This window comes from Lepidochelys kempii, chromosome 6 (genome assembly GCF_965140265.1).
Source record: "Lepidochelys kempii isolate rLepKem1 chromosome 6, rLepKem1.hap2, whole genome shotgun sequence".
Lineage (NCBI taxonomy): Eukaryota > Metazoa > Chordata > Testudines > Cheloniidae > Lepidochelys > Lepidochelys kempii.
In genome coordinates, this window is record NC_133261.1 from 103,084,493 (window position 1) to 103,102,021 (window position 17,529).

Consider the following 17,529-nt stretch of genomic DNA (forward strand, 5'->3'; position numbering starts at 1 on the left):
TTACTCACTTATATTTAACAGCCTCACCCATTTCTGCGTATGAGTGCATTGCATAGTGAGAGTATTTCCATGGGCACAAGGCTTGACTACAAATCTACTCACACTTATGGACAGATTCTCCAGAGCTCAGCAGTCAAGGGGTCGATCTCTTTGGAAAAATCTGTCCACTTATTTGGGTGCCTAACTATGAACAGCATTTTTTTGGAAAATCTGGCCCTTACTGCAAAACATGATCACCAGAGAGAAAAAAAAAGCCATGACTATTGCTCTCTCACAGTCTGCTATTTAAGAGGTGAGGGGGCTATAAATTTACTTTGAATTTTTAAAGTAACAAAGCAAAATAAAAGCAACCCTTTCTAAACCTCACATCTCATTTTACACCCACCCACTTCCTAGAACATAGAATGATAGCTATAAGGAAGATAGAATCATAGAATCATAGAATCATAGAATATCAGGGTTGGAAGGGACCCCAGAAGGTCATCTAGTCCAACCCCCTGCTCAAAGCAGGACCAATTCCCAGTTAAATCATCCCAGCCAGGGCTTTGTCAAGCCTGACCTTAAAAACCTCTAAGGAAGGAGATTCTACCACCTCCCTAGGTAACGCATTCCAGTGTTTCACCACCCTCTTAGTGAAAAAGTTTTTCCTAATATCCAATCTAAACCTCCCCCACTGCAACTTGAGACCATTACTCCTCGTTCTGTCATCTGCTACCATTGAGAACAGTCTAGAGCCATCCTCTTTGGAACCCCCTTTCAGGTAGTTGAAAGCAGCTATCAAATCCCCCCTCATTCTTCTCTTCTGCAGGCTAAACAATCCCAGCTCCCTCAGCCTCTCCTTATAACTCATGTGTTCCAGTCCCCTAATCATTTTTGTTGCCCTTCGCTGGACTCTCTCCAATTTATCCACATCCTTCTTGAAGTGTGGGGCCCAAAACTGGACACAGTACTCCAGATGAGGCCTCACCAATGTCGAATAGAGGGGAATGATCACGTCCCTCGATCTGCTCGCTATGCCCCTACTTATACATCCCAAAATGCCATTGGCCTTCTTGGCAACAAGGGCACACTGCTGACTCAACAAGGGCACACTGCTGACTCATAGATAGTGGTACTATGGAAATTAAAGCAAGGATGGATCTATTAAATCACCTGGTTCACATCCCTGTCAGCACTAGAGACTGTTCTTCCTAGTACTTTTTCCATTAGTTTGTATTAGGAAATCAGCTTATCTAGCCTATTTTAAAATTTGTCAAATGTTGGGGATTCCACTGCATCCCGAGGGAATTCTATTGTATTGAGGCAGGGGATTCCCTGTCTCAAAGGCCTTTTCAGAGGGAGCGAAATGTTCCAAGTACTCACACTGAATAGAAAATGAGTGGTCTGATATACTTGGAGCAAAGATTTTATAGCCACCAAGTCTATTAAAGATCAAGTGATAATGATGTATACATTGAACAGACTGCTGTATAACGTCCCTATAACAGAGCACTCACCTTTGCCTACTCACTCTCTAATGTTAATTCTCTTGATAGTTTGAGTGCTACAGCACAGGATATTAGGCTCACAGTGGCTTTGGTTTTTAAGACCACTTTAAGATCTAGTCACTGTTACAATTTGCGTTTTTAAAGTTATGTGATGCACTTAGATATGAGATAGAGGCAGTATAAGTTTAAATAAGACAAATAGGGATTAAAAACACCTCACATGCCAGTTTAATAAATAATTAGAAACATTGTTTTTCAAGTTGAAGAGATCAAGGCTGTGATGAAACTCGTGTGTCCTCATCAAATCAGAGCTGCTACAATGACTGTAATCTCGCAGATAGGGTTCTAACTCTTTAGTAGTTTAACCTGGAGGTCAGTGAATATATCCAAGCAAACTCTTGGATGAAGGATTTTTAAAAGAGGAGAATGCAGTAGATAAAGACATGCCTTTTTGGAAATGCCTCTAGACTGAAATAGCAGGGAATGTTGCAAGTCACTTTACCAGTTCCTCAGTTTGGAGATAATGTTTATCCACGTTTGTAAGGTGCTTTGAGATTGATGCATGAAAAGTGTTATGTAAATTCATACCTGTTAAATATCAACAATTGTGCTTGGTGTTGTTTAAAATGATCTCTGCTCAGAAATGCTTACATCTAAGTGCCTGATCCTACGAAGGCATGCCTGTCATTTAATTCACAATTTGTTGCCCTGAAGCCCTCATTAAGGAGATTACAGTCTAAACAATATCAATTTATGATAAAGCTAATATGGAAATATTGTACAGAGAAGTGTGACTATATTGTTTGTGAATACTTTTCAGTATTAAAATAAATTTACACAAATCTCCCAGACTCAGATCTAGCCCCATCTCTGTGAATCTGGGATTTTCTAAAGGAAAAAATATATCTCACCAATTATTTTTTAATCTTTTATTATAAACAATCCTGTAGTTTTCAGAATGTGATTGCTACATACTATATAACAAAAACATTCCTAGCTGACCTAATATCAGTTTAAAATTGCTTACATATGTCTTTTACTATATTAAATCGGAACCAGTGTAAGGAAAATCTTAAAATTCTTTAGGGATTTAGTCTATCATAAGGAAAATACCTTTACAAAACGAAATAGAATTAAAGACACACATTTCATCATATATACATAAGCAGCTGATGAAACTCCTGACAGACACATATGAGAAATTTTATTTGAGCATAAATAGATTTTTAAAAGTAGATTTCTTTCTCATGTATATAACATTATTTTGGTTTCTACACTGAACAAGTTCTTTAAGACAGAAACAAAGACTTCATCATATAGGAGAGATTCCTGTATATTACTTAGGACATGGGCAATCATGCACATGAGGATGCAAGAAGTGATAGCACATTTATTAATACAGTTTACACAGCACTCCTGTACAATGATTTAACTTTTCATTTACATGTGTACAAGTCACCTTTGTACATGGGATGCCATTTTTGCAACGCCATTGAAACCAGGCATCTCCCTGAACAGGCTGTATCAGTTCCAGTGTTTGTATAAAAGATAAAGCAAGTGTCAAAAGGCAGCACCACTTAGCTTTCAGAATTGAGGATCTGCTGAACTGTGCGTGTAGTGCAGGCAGTGAGGCAAGTACACTGACCTCTTTGTGTTCAAACAGTTCCCAATGTGAACGGTTAACATGGGACTCTTTAATGCTAGTCCTCCTATTTATAAAATGCAGCTGTTACAAACATAATTGCTTTTACTTAGACCCACTGCAAAGCCATACACTTTTGCCCTTCAGCTTTTCTTTAAGCTACTGCAAGCGTCTGGTTCTTTTCCCCAGGGAGGAGTTTGGATTTTACATGATCTTTTCTGCTATCTTAAGCCATTTTTCAAAATTAGGGCTGAATTCAACACAGTTAAATATGACCCATGAATGTTTCTTTAATGCAGAATCTGGGGGAACATGGGGGGAGGGCAGTATGAAGATAGGGAGATGGGGTGACCAATTGTCAGAGAGTGGTGAGCCCTCACAGATCCTCCCCTTGTCTTCAGCTGGATTTGCGGGTGCTCAGCACTTCTGAAAATTAGGCCGAAAGTGTTTTGTGGGAGTCTATAAGAGGTCCACTTTGTTTTAGGCACTATAGTGTGAAAGGAAAGGCCCTGGTTTGGCTGTTCAGGTCTTTGTTTTAACCGTGAAAATGTCCTTTGTTTCATTAAAAACCAATGGCTGGAAGGCATTTAGACAAACTAGAAAATGAGGTGCAGGTAATGCCTTTTAAGACCTGCCACAGTGTCTAGACAAACGCCACTACCAAATTCCACCCAAATGTCACTAGCTTAAAACACGTTACCAAGAGAATCAACGAATTACACACATCCATACTCATACCAGACAGTCTGCTGGTCCCCATGGGGATCTGGAGATCCAGGAGTGCTCCTGGAGCTGCCCCCTCTGTTGGATTCCTCTATTCCCCCTGCACCAGTGTGGTCTTCTGGTGACCTACTCTGGCATTTGATAATGAGGGCATCACTCTGACTTTGCCCTCGGGTAACATCGCCCTCAGTGTTACTAGAGGCAGCTCTGACAGGAGTCACGGTGGCCACTTCCCCGGAGCGTGGGGCTGGCTTGGATTTGACTTTAGCCGGTGTATATTGTGTGGGTGGATAGTGTTGCCCAGGCACTGTACTCGCTCGTTCCTGCTGCTGCACACTGTTGGCAGCGGCGGAAGACTGATGAAAAGAAAGAGGCCTCTCCTCCTTTGGAGGTGCCAGAGAAAGACGTCTCACGTCAAGCTGCCGACAACGGGAATCGACACCTTGCAAGGTGCACGCTGCCTTTGCAGACTGTGGCCTGTCTCGTACGGTAGCATGAGAGCCTGGGGGCACAGAGAGCCGCAAGGTCTGACTGCCAGAGTCTTTGCCAGCACGCACATCTGCACCCAGCTTTTGAGGGCTCTCCTGTCTGTATGTCTCGGGGCCTGTGGCTCTCAGGAGGTCTGCAGAGGCCAGACTAAACGCTCTGCTCAGTGAGGCATTCCTCTGGCTCATCGTACTGGTCTGCTGCGGTTGTGCCATCTGCCTCAGCCCATTGAGTGGCTGATGTGGTAGTGTGGGAGGAAGTTTAAGAGATCCTGTGGAGTTTGCCAGCAGCTCAGATTCAGCTGGTCTAAGGTTGGGTTTGACATAGTGTCCAGGTTTAGCCACTCTCCCCTCTTCACTGGCAATGGTCATTTTTATAGTTGGTGACACATAGCTGGTAGGCATCTTAGCTGTCTCCTTTCTACCTGGCTGACCCAGCTGGTTCCCAACAGGAGGGGGTTCATTTGCTTTTTTAAAATAATCACTCAGCAAGTCATCTCTGCTACTGGAAGTGTCCTACGGGGAGAAAATACACACATGGCACATTAAAGGCAACACTGTTATAAGGAAAATGCGTTCAGTGAGCAATTTTTCTCTCAAGGATGTCACAACATAATTCCACACATCAAGCAACCCAGGGATGAACAGAAAGTAAATGTATGAGAGAGAGCACATGGCACTACGTACAACATGCCTCACCTTCAAAGCGCTTTATGCACTAATTGGTGTGTCAGTGTCAACTTTTGAGGGACCCTCAACATCTTATATAAAACCACTTATTTCGTGCCTATAGCTGAGGGCACTGGAGGAAAGAATATCTAAATGCAGATCAATGAGTTACATGATGACTAAAATTAGATTGTAACAGCCTTATTTGCCAGTTTAATTGTCACCAGTTAAAGAAATTCATCTTGATAGCACCCTGGGCTGCAGCTCTTTTGCTTCATTTAGTATCGGGCAATTTAGTGCACATCAGTGATTGAGCGTTTGTCATTTCTAGAACGCAGGCTGTTACGGACAACACCTTGTTCCAATATTAGTGAAACAACATGTGATTACTCTGAGTGGACATGTGCTAGCAGCCTACTATAGGGCAATTTCATTGGGCTTGGGTTTTTTTGGACCAAGGCCAACATACTGCACATATTAGATGCTGTATGTACAATAGATGAATGATTGATCATCCAGAAATTAATGTGCAATATTCTGAAGGCAAATAATTAACCTGGCCATAAAATAAAATGTACAATAAATACTTAATGGAGATGGACTCATGCAAAACATACGGATGACATTATCAACTGCTGTTGAGGTATTAGTACAAGGCATGCTGTGAACAGTTAATGGGCATGTTAGTTATAAAAAGAATGTGCTGAAACAACCTGATGTATTTCATTTCTTTGCTCTTCTCTGGGGTAGTACGTCATGGTTTAATATAGCTTTTCATTTCACTAGCGTTTACAGAGAAGGTTACTTCCAGTAGCAAAACCCATTTTGCTCATAGTAAAAAGTAATAGTTATAAAACAGCAGCTCATAATTCCATACTGTGTCAGAAGCATTCCAGGTTCAATCAAATGCTAAGAGTCTGGGTTATTTTTTATGTTAGTCTAAATCTCTGTTGTGCATGTTAAAATTAGAGGGCCACCATATTGTGCTATTACAATCCTCCCACCAAATAGGGGCTCATGCTCAACACTAGAAATACTTTAGGAATCGTTAATATGAGTAATTTGGCTACTTTAGTTTTTAAACTAAAGTGGTGATGAAACATTAAAACAAGCTTCCATAGGCGTTAACATGCTTGCAGGCTGGAGTGAGGGGGTGAGCCGTTAACTGCACAGTGATAGCAATGATACCCTGGGGATATACAGCGAAGTTGCTCTCCTACTCCCCCTGCCAGTTCTGTGGCTCACACTGTCACAACACGAATGACTGAGGACTGGTTCGACTGAACGCGAAGGTTCCTGATGGAGGGAATGAGATGGGAAATGGCAGGAGGGGTACAGTGCATCAGCTTCTAACAGAAATTGGTGCAATGAGATAATTTCGGTCTCATTTAAGATGTGTCGCCGCTGAAAAGGAACAAGGATGACAGAAAGAATGAAAATGGAGACATGAATCACATGGTTACAGACAACGAGTGTTTTGCATTCAACTAATTTACACCTAGGGGACTTAGAACAAGGGACTAGGGTACATTTTAAAACGTTTGTCTTAAACATTGAGGACCAAAATTCGCTGATGTCATAAGAGGGTGGGACTCTGATGACATCAGTAATGCTACTGGGCTGTTGATGTACCATTAACTTTCACTCACTTATGCCAGCAGTGAATTTGGTCTGAAGACATCAACATGTTTTGTATTGCGACATTTCACAAGACTGATATGCACCATCACTAAGCGATACAAGACATTTACAAACAAATGCATATTATTTCCTATAAAACATCTTTAAGAGCATAGTGAAATACTGTAGGATTGATTTCACCAACAGCACAACAGTACCACATGGTTCATAGAAACAGATAACACAATCCAGGGGAACAGAGACTTCCCTCCCCCAAATCCTTAATAAAATCCCCCTGAAAAAATTGGATCATGAGGATTTTTTTAAATAGAGCAGACCTTCTTTAAGATGCTCACTTTATCATTCAATTAATGATGCTCATCAAGCTTCAGTTTTTGGCAGAGTTTTAGCAGCCAAGAACTGTATCAAAGGTTCAGATGATTAAAATTTAATTCTGTAGAATACTGCACAGAACAGTTACTAGCTCACAAATAATTAAAACTCACCTAAACTTAGAGCTGGTGGAATAATGGGAAAGTTTAATCACAAAGAATTAATAGATGAAAAAAATACCAATATTCCAACAAATATCACTTGCAATGAATTATTTCACTAGTTCTAGCTACAAATATAAAAATAAACTAAGAGGATATTTGTGATGTATTATCCTTAGGTTTTTTTTTTTGAGGGGGGGGATGTTCGCTTAAATGCTGATTTCCAAAATTCATAGCTCACAATGAGCTTTGTGTAGCTCGAAGGCTTCTCTTTCTCTCACCAACAGAAGTTGGTCCAACAAAAGATAATACCTCACCCACCTTTCCTCTCTCATGAGTCTCACAGTCAGTAGTGAGAATCTCACTGTATTTCTTATTTTGTCCCCTCCCTGTCAGATCAGCTTGGAATATTTTCATGTCACCTGAGATAGCTATAGTTTTATTTTACGTACACTCGGTGGGGATAACTTGTTGGTCTCTTCCAGAAACTCTTCCAAAGTCACCATGTCATTGCCAGGAGAAGCAGATCGCTGCCTGCCAGCATAGGATTGGGTTGGGTTACTCCTCTGAGGTATGTCGTAAGAGATTGAGCCATTCCTGTGAAGGGAGGGGTCTTGTCTGTTGTTAGAGCTTAAGATGGCAGAAGTGGAATGACAGATGTAGCTGTCTCTGGGCAAGGCAGGTGTGTCTCTACTTGGCACCATATCTTCACTGCTGAGGCTCTCAGATCTGCCATGGATATGATCTGAAGAACCTGAGGAGGGGAATAAGCAGCATTAAAAACACTTATTTTCCTCTATTTTAGCAGAATGTCAACTCCCTACTCCATAAGTATGTATGATTCAGTTCCTTTTCCATGCTGAATATGTCAACTAAAATTGGACTTTACAATCGTCATTTCCTCCTCCCCAAAACCATATGAAATCAAAGATTCAGAATACCAGGAACAGTATATATTCCAAAGCTTCAAAAAGGAATCCAGTTAAATGAGCCGAGGTACTTGCCCTCAGAACAGGAGTAAGAAGTTCTACTTCATGAGCCAGATTCTGAGCCACAACAGAAGAGCACACAACAAAAGTCAGCTTTGCACTATCTTGATCTCAGGGCTGTTGTGTGCAGGGCCAGTCCTCAAATACAAGGTACAGCAGCCTTGACGCTCCTCTAAATTATGCTGGTTGCTAATGGTCCTAGGGAGTTGAAACTGCCACCAGGGGGTTGGTACAGTGTGGTAGCATCCTGGCCACATCCCTTCCTATGGCCAGGCTCTTTGCTAGCAGCAGGGATGACAGCTGAGCCTCCGTGTCAGCTCTGTGGCACTAAAAGAGCCTCCTAGCCCTGGCTTTGTGCCAACTTGAGAGCCAGAATTTGCCAGTGAGGCAGCAAAAAGTGGCTTCACCACGTTTAGCCTAATAGGTTTATCCTTGTCAATAGACAGAACTCTAGCAACTTAGAGGGCATGTTTATCTTATGAAGTTGTGCACAGAATGAGAATGCTGGAGAACTGCTTGCGTATACAGACAGAGTTTAAGTCTGGACTTTCATCCATCAGAATACCCCAAAATGATGCCTGTGATATGGCAGAAGAATTGGTCTCTCTCTGTCCTAGAATTCAGGCCATGTTAGTCATGTTCACACTTTAAAAAATTATTCTTGCTAGCATTGTTTCAAGTCTCTGGGGTAGCCAGGCCCCTGCTCAGATTACAAAACCATGTTATTTGTTCAAGCCCAACTGGAAAGAAAAGAAAATGCTTTGCATGCAATTCAATTTCATTTCCTGTTCGGCAGAGGGCACCTCAGCTCTGAAAATATCTTACCTTTCAAGTTGAGAGGTGAACTATTGCTGGATGCATTTTGACTGTTCTCTAAACTATTTGGCTTGGAAACTGTAAAGAAACAGGAATATTAAGTTCATGAGCACATAACAAGGTCAACAAGTTCCATTGATTTTCAGTGAGACTTTGGATGCTAAATGCCTAAGTGACTTTTGAAAATACGACTTTGGTACATTTGAAAATTTTACCAGAATGTGATGTACATCAAGTGAGAACCTGGACACAACACAAATCAACCCTATTCTTCCTTTTTCAGGTGTTTAAGAACATCTCATTTTCTTACTACCATTTTGTGCAGAGAAATGTATTCTTCAGTTCGCTTCTACAGTAATTATGTTTGCCACAAAGAGAAATTTTAATGATGAAAAGGGCTAATGTGATGTTATGTTTGATATACTAAGGTAGTTTTTATTGGTCCAACTATGAAACATGCATTTTTATTTAAAACGTTTTCTCTTTCTTCTCCTCTATTTTCAAGATCCTTTTTAGAGGCGAGCTAGTGAATTTTTAGTGCTGTTAACCAGCTTGCAAATTCAAAGTCCTCCAGGAAGGGACTTATTACCCAGAGCTGTTGCTACCACCCCCGAAGAAATCTACTATGGCTGATTCCTTCCCTCCCTGTTATATGTAAATATTGATCTTAAAAATCAGTGCATGCACTGAACATGCTGCTGCTGAGGCAGGTCAGTTTGTCTTGATTAGGAATTTCTTCTTTTTTTTTTTATAAGTTTCATTGGGAAATAATGAATTTTTTTTAAAAATCTTAAGATATAAATAAAACATTTGGATCTAAAACCCTAAAGAAATTACTAATAAACAATTTCACATCATTTTATAATCCGAGTTTAACTATAATGGCCTATGGGGGTTTGTTTCGACATTATGAAGCAGGCCCCAATATAGAGGGTTAGTGTAATCTTACATTCCATAAACTTACCATGTTGTCTGTTTCTTGAAAACTCTACCTCAAGGGATTGGTCACAAAGATTATCCTCTGAATTATATCCTGGAAAGAATATAAGATTTAGTAGGTAACATTAAGTTTAGAAAGGTCAATCCCAAAGATTTGCCTTGAACAGACCATTACAGTATAAGTGGTAAAGCCTGTTGAATGACTTTATAAAGGTTACATGGGAGAAATATCCATCTCTTTGGCCACCATTTTGAATCAATGGGCCCACAGTCAAGTTGAGTTGGAGGGAAAGACTAGTGCGTTGTAATGTGACCTCCCACATGGTAGCTTTGCTGGTGTAAAGAAGCCCTAGAACTAGTCCATTTTGTCACTAGTCCATTTTAGTCACAGTCCATTTTGGTCAATTTCACAGCCATAGGATTTCATGATTTTAGCTATTTAAATCTGAAATTTCCTGGTGTTGTAACTGTAGGGATCCTGACCAAAAAAGAAGTTGGAGGGGATGGGACGGGCACTTTCAAGATTATTGTAGGGGGGTTGCGGTACCGCTAGCCTTACTTCTGCGCTGTAGCTGACGGTTGTGCTGCCTTCAGAGCTGGGCAGCTGGAGAGCGGCGGCTGCTGGCCAGGACCCCAGTTCTGAAGGCAACGCCGCCACCAGCAGCAGGGCAGAAGTAAGGGTGGCATGGCACGGTATTGCCCCCCTTCCTTCTGTGCTACTGCTGGCGGGCTACTGCCTTCAGAGCTGGCCACCCGCCAACAGTCGCCGCTCTCTGGCTGCCCAGCTCTGAAGGCAGCCCAGAAGTAAGGGTGGCAATAAAATAACCTTGCGATCCCCCTGCAACTCTCTTTTAGGTCAGGACCCCCAATTTGAGAAATGCTGGTCTATCCCATGAAATCTGTACAGTATAGGGTAAAAGCACACAAAGACCAGATTTCATGGTCCGTAACGCGTTTTCCATGGCTGAGAATTTGATAGGGCCCTACCTATAACTTATCAAGGGGACCACTGTGTTACAGCTAGAGCCCTGCACGGATATAAAAACGTGGATCCTCATCCACCAGAATCAACATGCATCCAACCCATCCGCTAGCCGTCTTTTATGTGTATCCACATTCGCACCTGCAGCAGCAAGCCATCTTGCAACGGCTAGCGATGGGGAGGGTGGGGGAAGGACCGGAGATGAGCGAGCGGGGGGTGGGGTCTTGCAGGGAAGAGGCGGCACAAAGGTGGAGACTGGGGGTAAGGGGCGGTGCAGGGCCGGGGTCTTGAGGAGAAGGGATGGTGCGGGGGCATGGGGAAAGGGGTGTCGCATTGTGTGCTGCTCCTGGGGACTTGCAAGGGATGGCAGCAGCAGTGTGTGTTGCATCACAGTGGGGCGAAGAGGTGAGGCGCTGGGGCCCCACCTCCTCCAATCCCTGTGGCTGGGGGCGGGCTCCGCTGTCCAGCAGCTGGTGGGCCAGGAGCGCAGCCAGTGCTGCCAGGACGAGCCATGGTGGGGACGCTGGCACTGCTGGAGGGACCCGAGCTGCTGGACAGGAAGCGGTGTGGCGAGCGGGTGCTGGACAGCCCCGGCTCCGGCTCCAGCCTGCCGCCCAATCCCAGCCACTGGCCACTGGCCCCAAGTGCACTGTGCCCCCAGGGCTGCCCAATCTGGATAACATGGGACACCAATGAGTAGAGCCCTGCGTGGCTGTATCTGCATCCGATCCACTATCCACAAAAATCGTCTGTGGGTATCTGCATCCGGGGATGCGGATATCCGCGAATATGAAGTGGATATCCATGGATTTGCAGGGCTCTAGTTATAGCATGTGCTGAGCTTCTGTAATTGTAGAAGGCCTATTATGTACCTTGCAGTATCTGTTATGATGGGAGGTCACGTTACAGTGAAGTGGGGCTCCAAGTACTGGGAGTTGGACTAGCTGTAGATAGGCTAAATGCAAGCTTGCACCACGCACCTTTGGGTTTGCTTTGGTGCCTGGAAGTGGGAGCAGAACTTGAAGTGGTCACATGGATGGCTGAGGTAGAGTAAGTTCTGGAACCCAGCTCCATGCAGTGCTTAGTGGCAGAGTCTGCTGAATTTTCAACATTATCATTGCTGCCTCCACGTTGGGAAATTCGGTTTGGTTTTAGATCCATTAATGCTGAGCAGGGGAGAAAGAGAGAGAGAGATAAATGAGGCAACAGAGGACAACACAGTCAAACATGTATCTGTCTATCCACTTTCATAGACATAACAAGCAGGCACACACACAAATGCACAATAGAGGCGCTAGTTTTGCAAGCTTTTCAGGAACCAGTTCACTCTTGGGGAAGAGATTTCTGTAACCAGTTTTGTAATCCTATGTCTGCTCACTAGGAAGCTTTGGAGTGACAAGGGTTAATTTAGTGTCAGTAGGAAGGTTGTTTTTATACATGCAACACATATTGTGAAAGGAAGAGGATAGACACGGGAGCAAAGACATGAAAGCAGAACAAATAAGTGGGATATGAAATGCCTTAAGGTACATTTTATAAGCACTTGTTTCAGTAATAAAAGGGAATAAAGCTTCGATATATTGACGAGTCAAAGCCATATTCAAAACAAAGGTTCCTGATTTTAAAATCACCTAACAGGATTCATGCAAAGATATTCTCTCTGTCCATACAGAATTCTGCTGTGAGAAGAGCTCAGACTCTCCGGAGCGCTTAAACTCTCCTCCTTCAATGCACTGATTTCTTAAACAGGATTTTTGGTTAACAGCAAATACTGCCTGCTAAAATATTAAACACACCTAGGTGGACAGAAAGTCTTTTTTCCAATGATGAGGTGGAATGTATTAAAAAACCCCAATTAACACAGCTAATACCTATTTTAAGGCTCAAATAAAACAGAGCGAAATTTAAAGCCTTCATTTTAGAAAACAGCCTTGATGAGAAGCAAGATTCTGGTTTCCTAAATTTTTCTGAGGTTAATTAATGGTAATTAGATACTGAAAACAAAGCAGAGCAAGGTGGTCAGAATAAACAGCTGGCAGGGACGAAACAAAACTGGTTAGTTCAAAGGCACAGGGCAGCAACACAAATGTATTAGAGAAGGTGGACGAGGGTACTATTGGGTTATGCTGTTTCTGAAAGTTTCTCTCAGAAAAAAATGTCTTTTATAGCAGAGGTACAGTCTGTGTGTGCTTCCACAGCATGAAGTCTACACCATTTTTATTCTCTCCCACATTTTAGAAGTTTATAGCACAGCCATAAAAATTGTTATGGGCTAAAACTTGCCAAGCAAGTCAATATTTCAAATTGCCTTTGAAAAATTAATTTAGTGCCCTTCAAAGATGCTGAATTAATAGCCCTGGAGACTGATGCTCTCTATTAATCCAAAGAGCAGGTAGCGACAGTGCAAACTTCTCTATGCTGCTGTGCCAGTGTGTTCAGCTCTGATATGGAGGAATCACCTCTGGGAGAGAAAGGGGAGTTTCTGCTGAGGATGACCACAAGGGCACCAACTGTGATAATGGACACTTTCCAACAGGAAGTGGATTGTGACCTTGAGTTCATTTCACAAGCCACCAAATAGCAATGACTACTAGACAGTAAGGAGTTTGGGCAACTAAAAGAGATCAAATCACCTTTTGTGACATAAAATCATTCTCAAAAACCAAATGCTCAGAGGCTCAGATCTTACCCCCCAACTTTCATTCAAGATGAATTTTTACAACCAAACGTATAAAACTTCTAAAAATGGCTGTTTAGACATCTGGAGAGTAGCATTGCTAATGAGTGCCACTATATCTCTAGATCTAGACTGCCTGAAAGCATAGAGAAATTTTAATAAGTTGGCAATCTTAAATTTAGCTGCACAGAGCACTGGAAAAATCTCCAAGGTTTGAGTGTGCTTATATATTAGCTTCGTATTTTAGAAGGGATAATACATTGTAGGAAGCATAGCAAAAGCAATTTCCACATTTCAACTGGACATGATGCAAGTCTGTAATTGCAAGAAGACAATGAAGCCCACAGCAACTTCACTTACTTATAATGTGCACCACAGCCAGTATACATACGCATACTGTATGTCATAAGGTCCCCTAAAAGTATACTGCATTGAAGAAATGATCCATAGTGTGCAATAATGATTCATCTTCTACTGAAAAAATTAAGTCCACATTCAACTAATCTGTGCTTGTATTTAGTTTATTTTAAGGACATGCTGAGTGTTTGTACCAATGTGTGTGTTCATTTAAGCATGTGGGTTTTTTGTTTTAAACTTGAGAAATATATGAAAATAAAGACAAAGTGTTAGAAATCTCCCATTTCCGAGAAAGAAAGAGGTTCATTAGGAGAGGATGGGATGTCGGAAGAAGACCAGAACCGCAGACGATTAGTGAGAGACTGATGATTCGATGGAGACTTAGGAGGCTTTTCTTTGTCCTTGCTTTTGCTTCTCAAAAAGGCAATCTTTTTGCGTTGAGCAGCTAAATTGTTATCACCCAGGTATTCCAAAAAGAAGAAGAAGAAAAATAGTGAACAAAAAAATAAAAATATAACTAAAATGTCTTAAAACAGCTAAGTGACAACACAATCCAGTGAAACATGAAAAAGACTAAACTATGACTAAATAATGTTTAGGGAATCAGATTCATAATTAGTTAATAGAGTACACATGAGCAACCTCTATCTAGAACTGCCAATAATGTCATCTGTGATAATAAAATGTATTATAACATATTATATATACACTTGATATAATTCATGTGCATCGAAACATTACTTAGTGGTAACATATACAGCTTTCCACCACTGCAGTATCTGAGCACCTTCCATGTAAAATCAGTAGTAACAGTGAAGTCCTTAGAGGACTTCATGGAGTCCCTGGAACTCTGAAGGGGCCTGACTCTGCATTTCTTGCTCATCCCAAACTCTCCTTTAGGTCAGTAGGAGCTTTGGATGCACACAGATCACATTTCACATTTTCTGGAATTACACATGGCTAAGATACAGATGATTTTAAATATGCCTTTTCATTGTACATTGATCACAGACCATGCAGAACTGGGGTGGGGGATGAGGGGAAAGAGGAATTAAAACAATTAAAGACTTTTCTAAATTGCCATTTGTAATAATGGAGCCCTCCATTCTTCCCTCACACCCAGCATGAAACCATGAGTGTAAGTTCTTGAGACCATTCAAGTTGTTCCTTGAAAAATATTCTTAGAGGACAAAAAGTTAAATGGAGGCAGATCTGAGCGATCTCAGTAGCAGCAGTGAAGGTTGGAGGGTTTTTTTTGCAAAGCTAATAATTCATTAATTTTGTGGGGCTTTCCATTAAAATTCTGCATTATTGGGAACATTTGATTCTTGTACAAAATAATTCTCCCAACTGCACACAGAAACAACACACTACACTAAATATACACGCACAAAATTATATTCCTTTTATATCACATTCTTGCAACATCACAGAAATTACTTGTTATAACTTTGCATTAGGAAACTTTTAAACCGACTACAAATGGAAACACTCCATTGTCTCCACAAATAATAGGCATTTATTAGAAATTAAAATTATTTTATTCTTCTTGCATTTATTTTCTGAGAGTGCCCTCTGCTGGTGCCAGACAATACCACACCAACAACTTTAACAACAGAAAAGGCTAGTGAATTACATAGTTTCACAGATGGACTTCATTTTCTTTTTGCAAGCTAACTTAATTTTGTCCATCATCTTATTAAGTAACATGCAACATATGCAGGGAAAATGTAAAACTGAAAAACAAGTCACAGATAAGGAAAACTAATAAATATAAATACTGGTTTAATATTAAAAGGGTATAACTCATGGTGACATAATATATTATGTAAGAATCATGCCTCTTAAGGCCTTCCCAGCAAATAAAATGCCTAGTGTATGACTTCTATTTCATTAACTACCTCTCTAAGCCAGACATATACCTTTGTTTGAAGCTCCATTGTGGCTCACTTTCTCTTCCATAGAGTTTGACCCCAGAGAGGTGTTATCCAGACTCTCCTGCTGATGCTTGAATATCTGAGAAGCAGATGGAGATGATGCGGTCTCTGTGGAGTCAGAGTGCCATTGAGGACTCTCCACTGATGATATCAATCGCTCCCTTGTAGCCTCTTTCTTTGGCTTGATCAGTTTGACTAAAGCTCTGGCTCCAATCCAGTGGTTTTTCCTGTTAGAGGAACATTTTGATAAGGGAAGATCATAAAATACTTGAACATTTTTTCCTTGAAATCTAGAACTGCACCACAGCTTCCCCTCTCCCCCCGACTTTTAAATTATGCTGAGAATTAAGGCAGGGTGCAGGGTCCCCAGAGTGTGAGATGTGGAAATCTTATCATCAAACACGTGGTCAGGGAATGATTTCACAAAATGAAAGTGGCTGGTTCTCCTCCTTCGAGGTCAGTGTCAGTCAAGGGAAATATTTCTCCAGAGCTAGTGATCTGAATAAGGGGACTGTCCCACGGTTAGAAGCAAAACCATATGTGTGGACCCACATGAAACATTTTAATAGGGTGGGAGGCCTTGCTACATGAATAGGCTGAAAAGTTGTGAAATCAAGGCTTCTAACCATTAGTATGGATTGTCCAGTGCACTGGGCGTGTCAGACGTTTATGCTGGGGTTCACACGGTTTTGTTCTTTCATTGATTTTTTTTAAAAGGCCTATTCCTCTGTTTGGACTGCTTATCCCTCACTGAAAGAGCAGCTCTGGAAGCAGCGCTGCTGCTTAATCATTGTTTGGGTCCTATTGTCTGTGATGCCAATTCAGTGTCAACGGGAAGATGCAGTTCCAAAGACAGACAGAGGTGGCTTTGTTGATTAAACCATCCCACTAGTCTGACAGCCCAGATTAGTGGCCATACATTGCTTAGCAGGTCCTCAGATCTGATACCCTAGCTTGAATTCGAGCACAGAATTTGAAACAAAAACTGACAGATTATATTGTGAGGCTTTCACAAACAGATTAAACGACCCCACCCTGATCAGCAATTCAGCATCCTTTGGATACCAGGATCTTGTATGGCCCTCAGCACTGGAATACCTTGGCCTCTCCCATTACTAAAAAATGATAATGTATTTCTCTCTCTCTCCTCTGCTACCAGGAAGCAGGTTTAGGGAATGGTCTTTTAAATAGATGAATCTGACATTTTACTTAATAAACCGTCACTCAGGCCCCGCTTCAGGAAAGCATTAAAGCACCAATAGAGGCACTGTTCTGTCCCCGCCCCCCGGCTCCCTCACAGAGATGGGTTCTGCTGCTTGAAGCTCACTCCTGGAGGAAGAAGAAGGTATTCGTCAGGGCGAAATGGCTCCCAGTAGAAGCTTATATTGGCTCAGATCCCAATATGAAGTTACTGGGACTCCGCATGTGCACCGGAGTCTATGTTAGCACATGCTAAACAGGATTTGAGCTTGAGTCAGTTAACTTTTGTGTGGATGTCCAATGGAGTTTGTGGGGGACAATGCACAGGCTCCCATCAAGAAGAATCTCAATTAAAGCTAGAGGCTTCTGGGGTCAGAGGAGGACAGCGTGGTGATGACCAGAGGCACCAGTTGCTCCCTTTGTCACATCTCCTGGCAGGGAGTCACAGGGTTTCAGTCCTCTCCAGCTATGAAGATCCCCTTTTGTTCTCAATTCTGTATCGCAATAGTGGC

At 41.8% G+C, this 17,529-nt stretch overlaps 1 protein-coding gene across 4 annotated transcripts in view; it reads right to left on the reverse strand.

The window, feature by feature from the left end:
- Nucleotides 1-2,396: 2,396 nt before the first annotated feature.
- CCDC88C (coiled-coil domain containing 88C) overlaps nt 2,397-17,529 on the reverse strand; it is a 126,004-nt gene continuing 110,871 nt past the window's right edge. The window contains exons 25-31 of one of the 4 annotated variants that reach the window (XM_073349436.1): nt 15,803-16,044; nt 11,827-12,012; nt 9,890-9,958; nt 8,935-9,003; nt 7,573-7,874; nt 6,252-6,410; nt 2,397-4,853 (exon numbers count right to left, since the gene is read on the reverse strand). In XM_073349436.1, the coding sequence (XP_073205537.1) occupies nt 3,846-4,853; nt 6,252-6,410; nt 7,573-7,874; nt 8,935-9,003; nt 9,890-9,958; nt 11,827-12,012; nt 15,803-16,044 (2,035 nt within the window). In that variant the 3' untranslated portion in view covers nt 2,397-3,845. Of the gene's footprint in view, nt 4,854-6,194; nt 6,411-7,572; nt 7,875-8,934; nt 9,004-9,889; nt 9,959-11,826; nt 12,013-13,889; nt 14,326-15,802; nt 16,045-17,529 lie in introns of those variants that run through there. The other 3 variants (XM_073349434.1, XM_073349437.1, XM_073349438.1) reach the window with 3 other exon arrangements.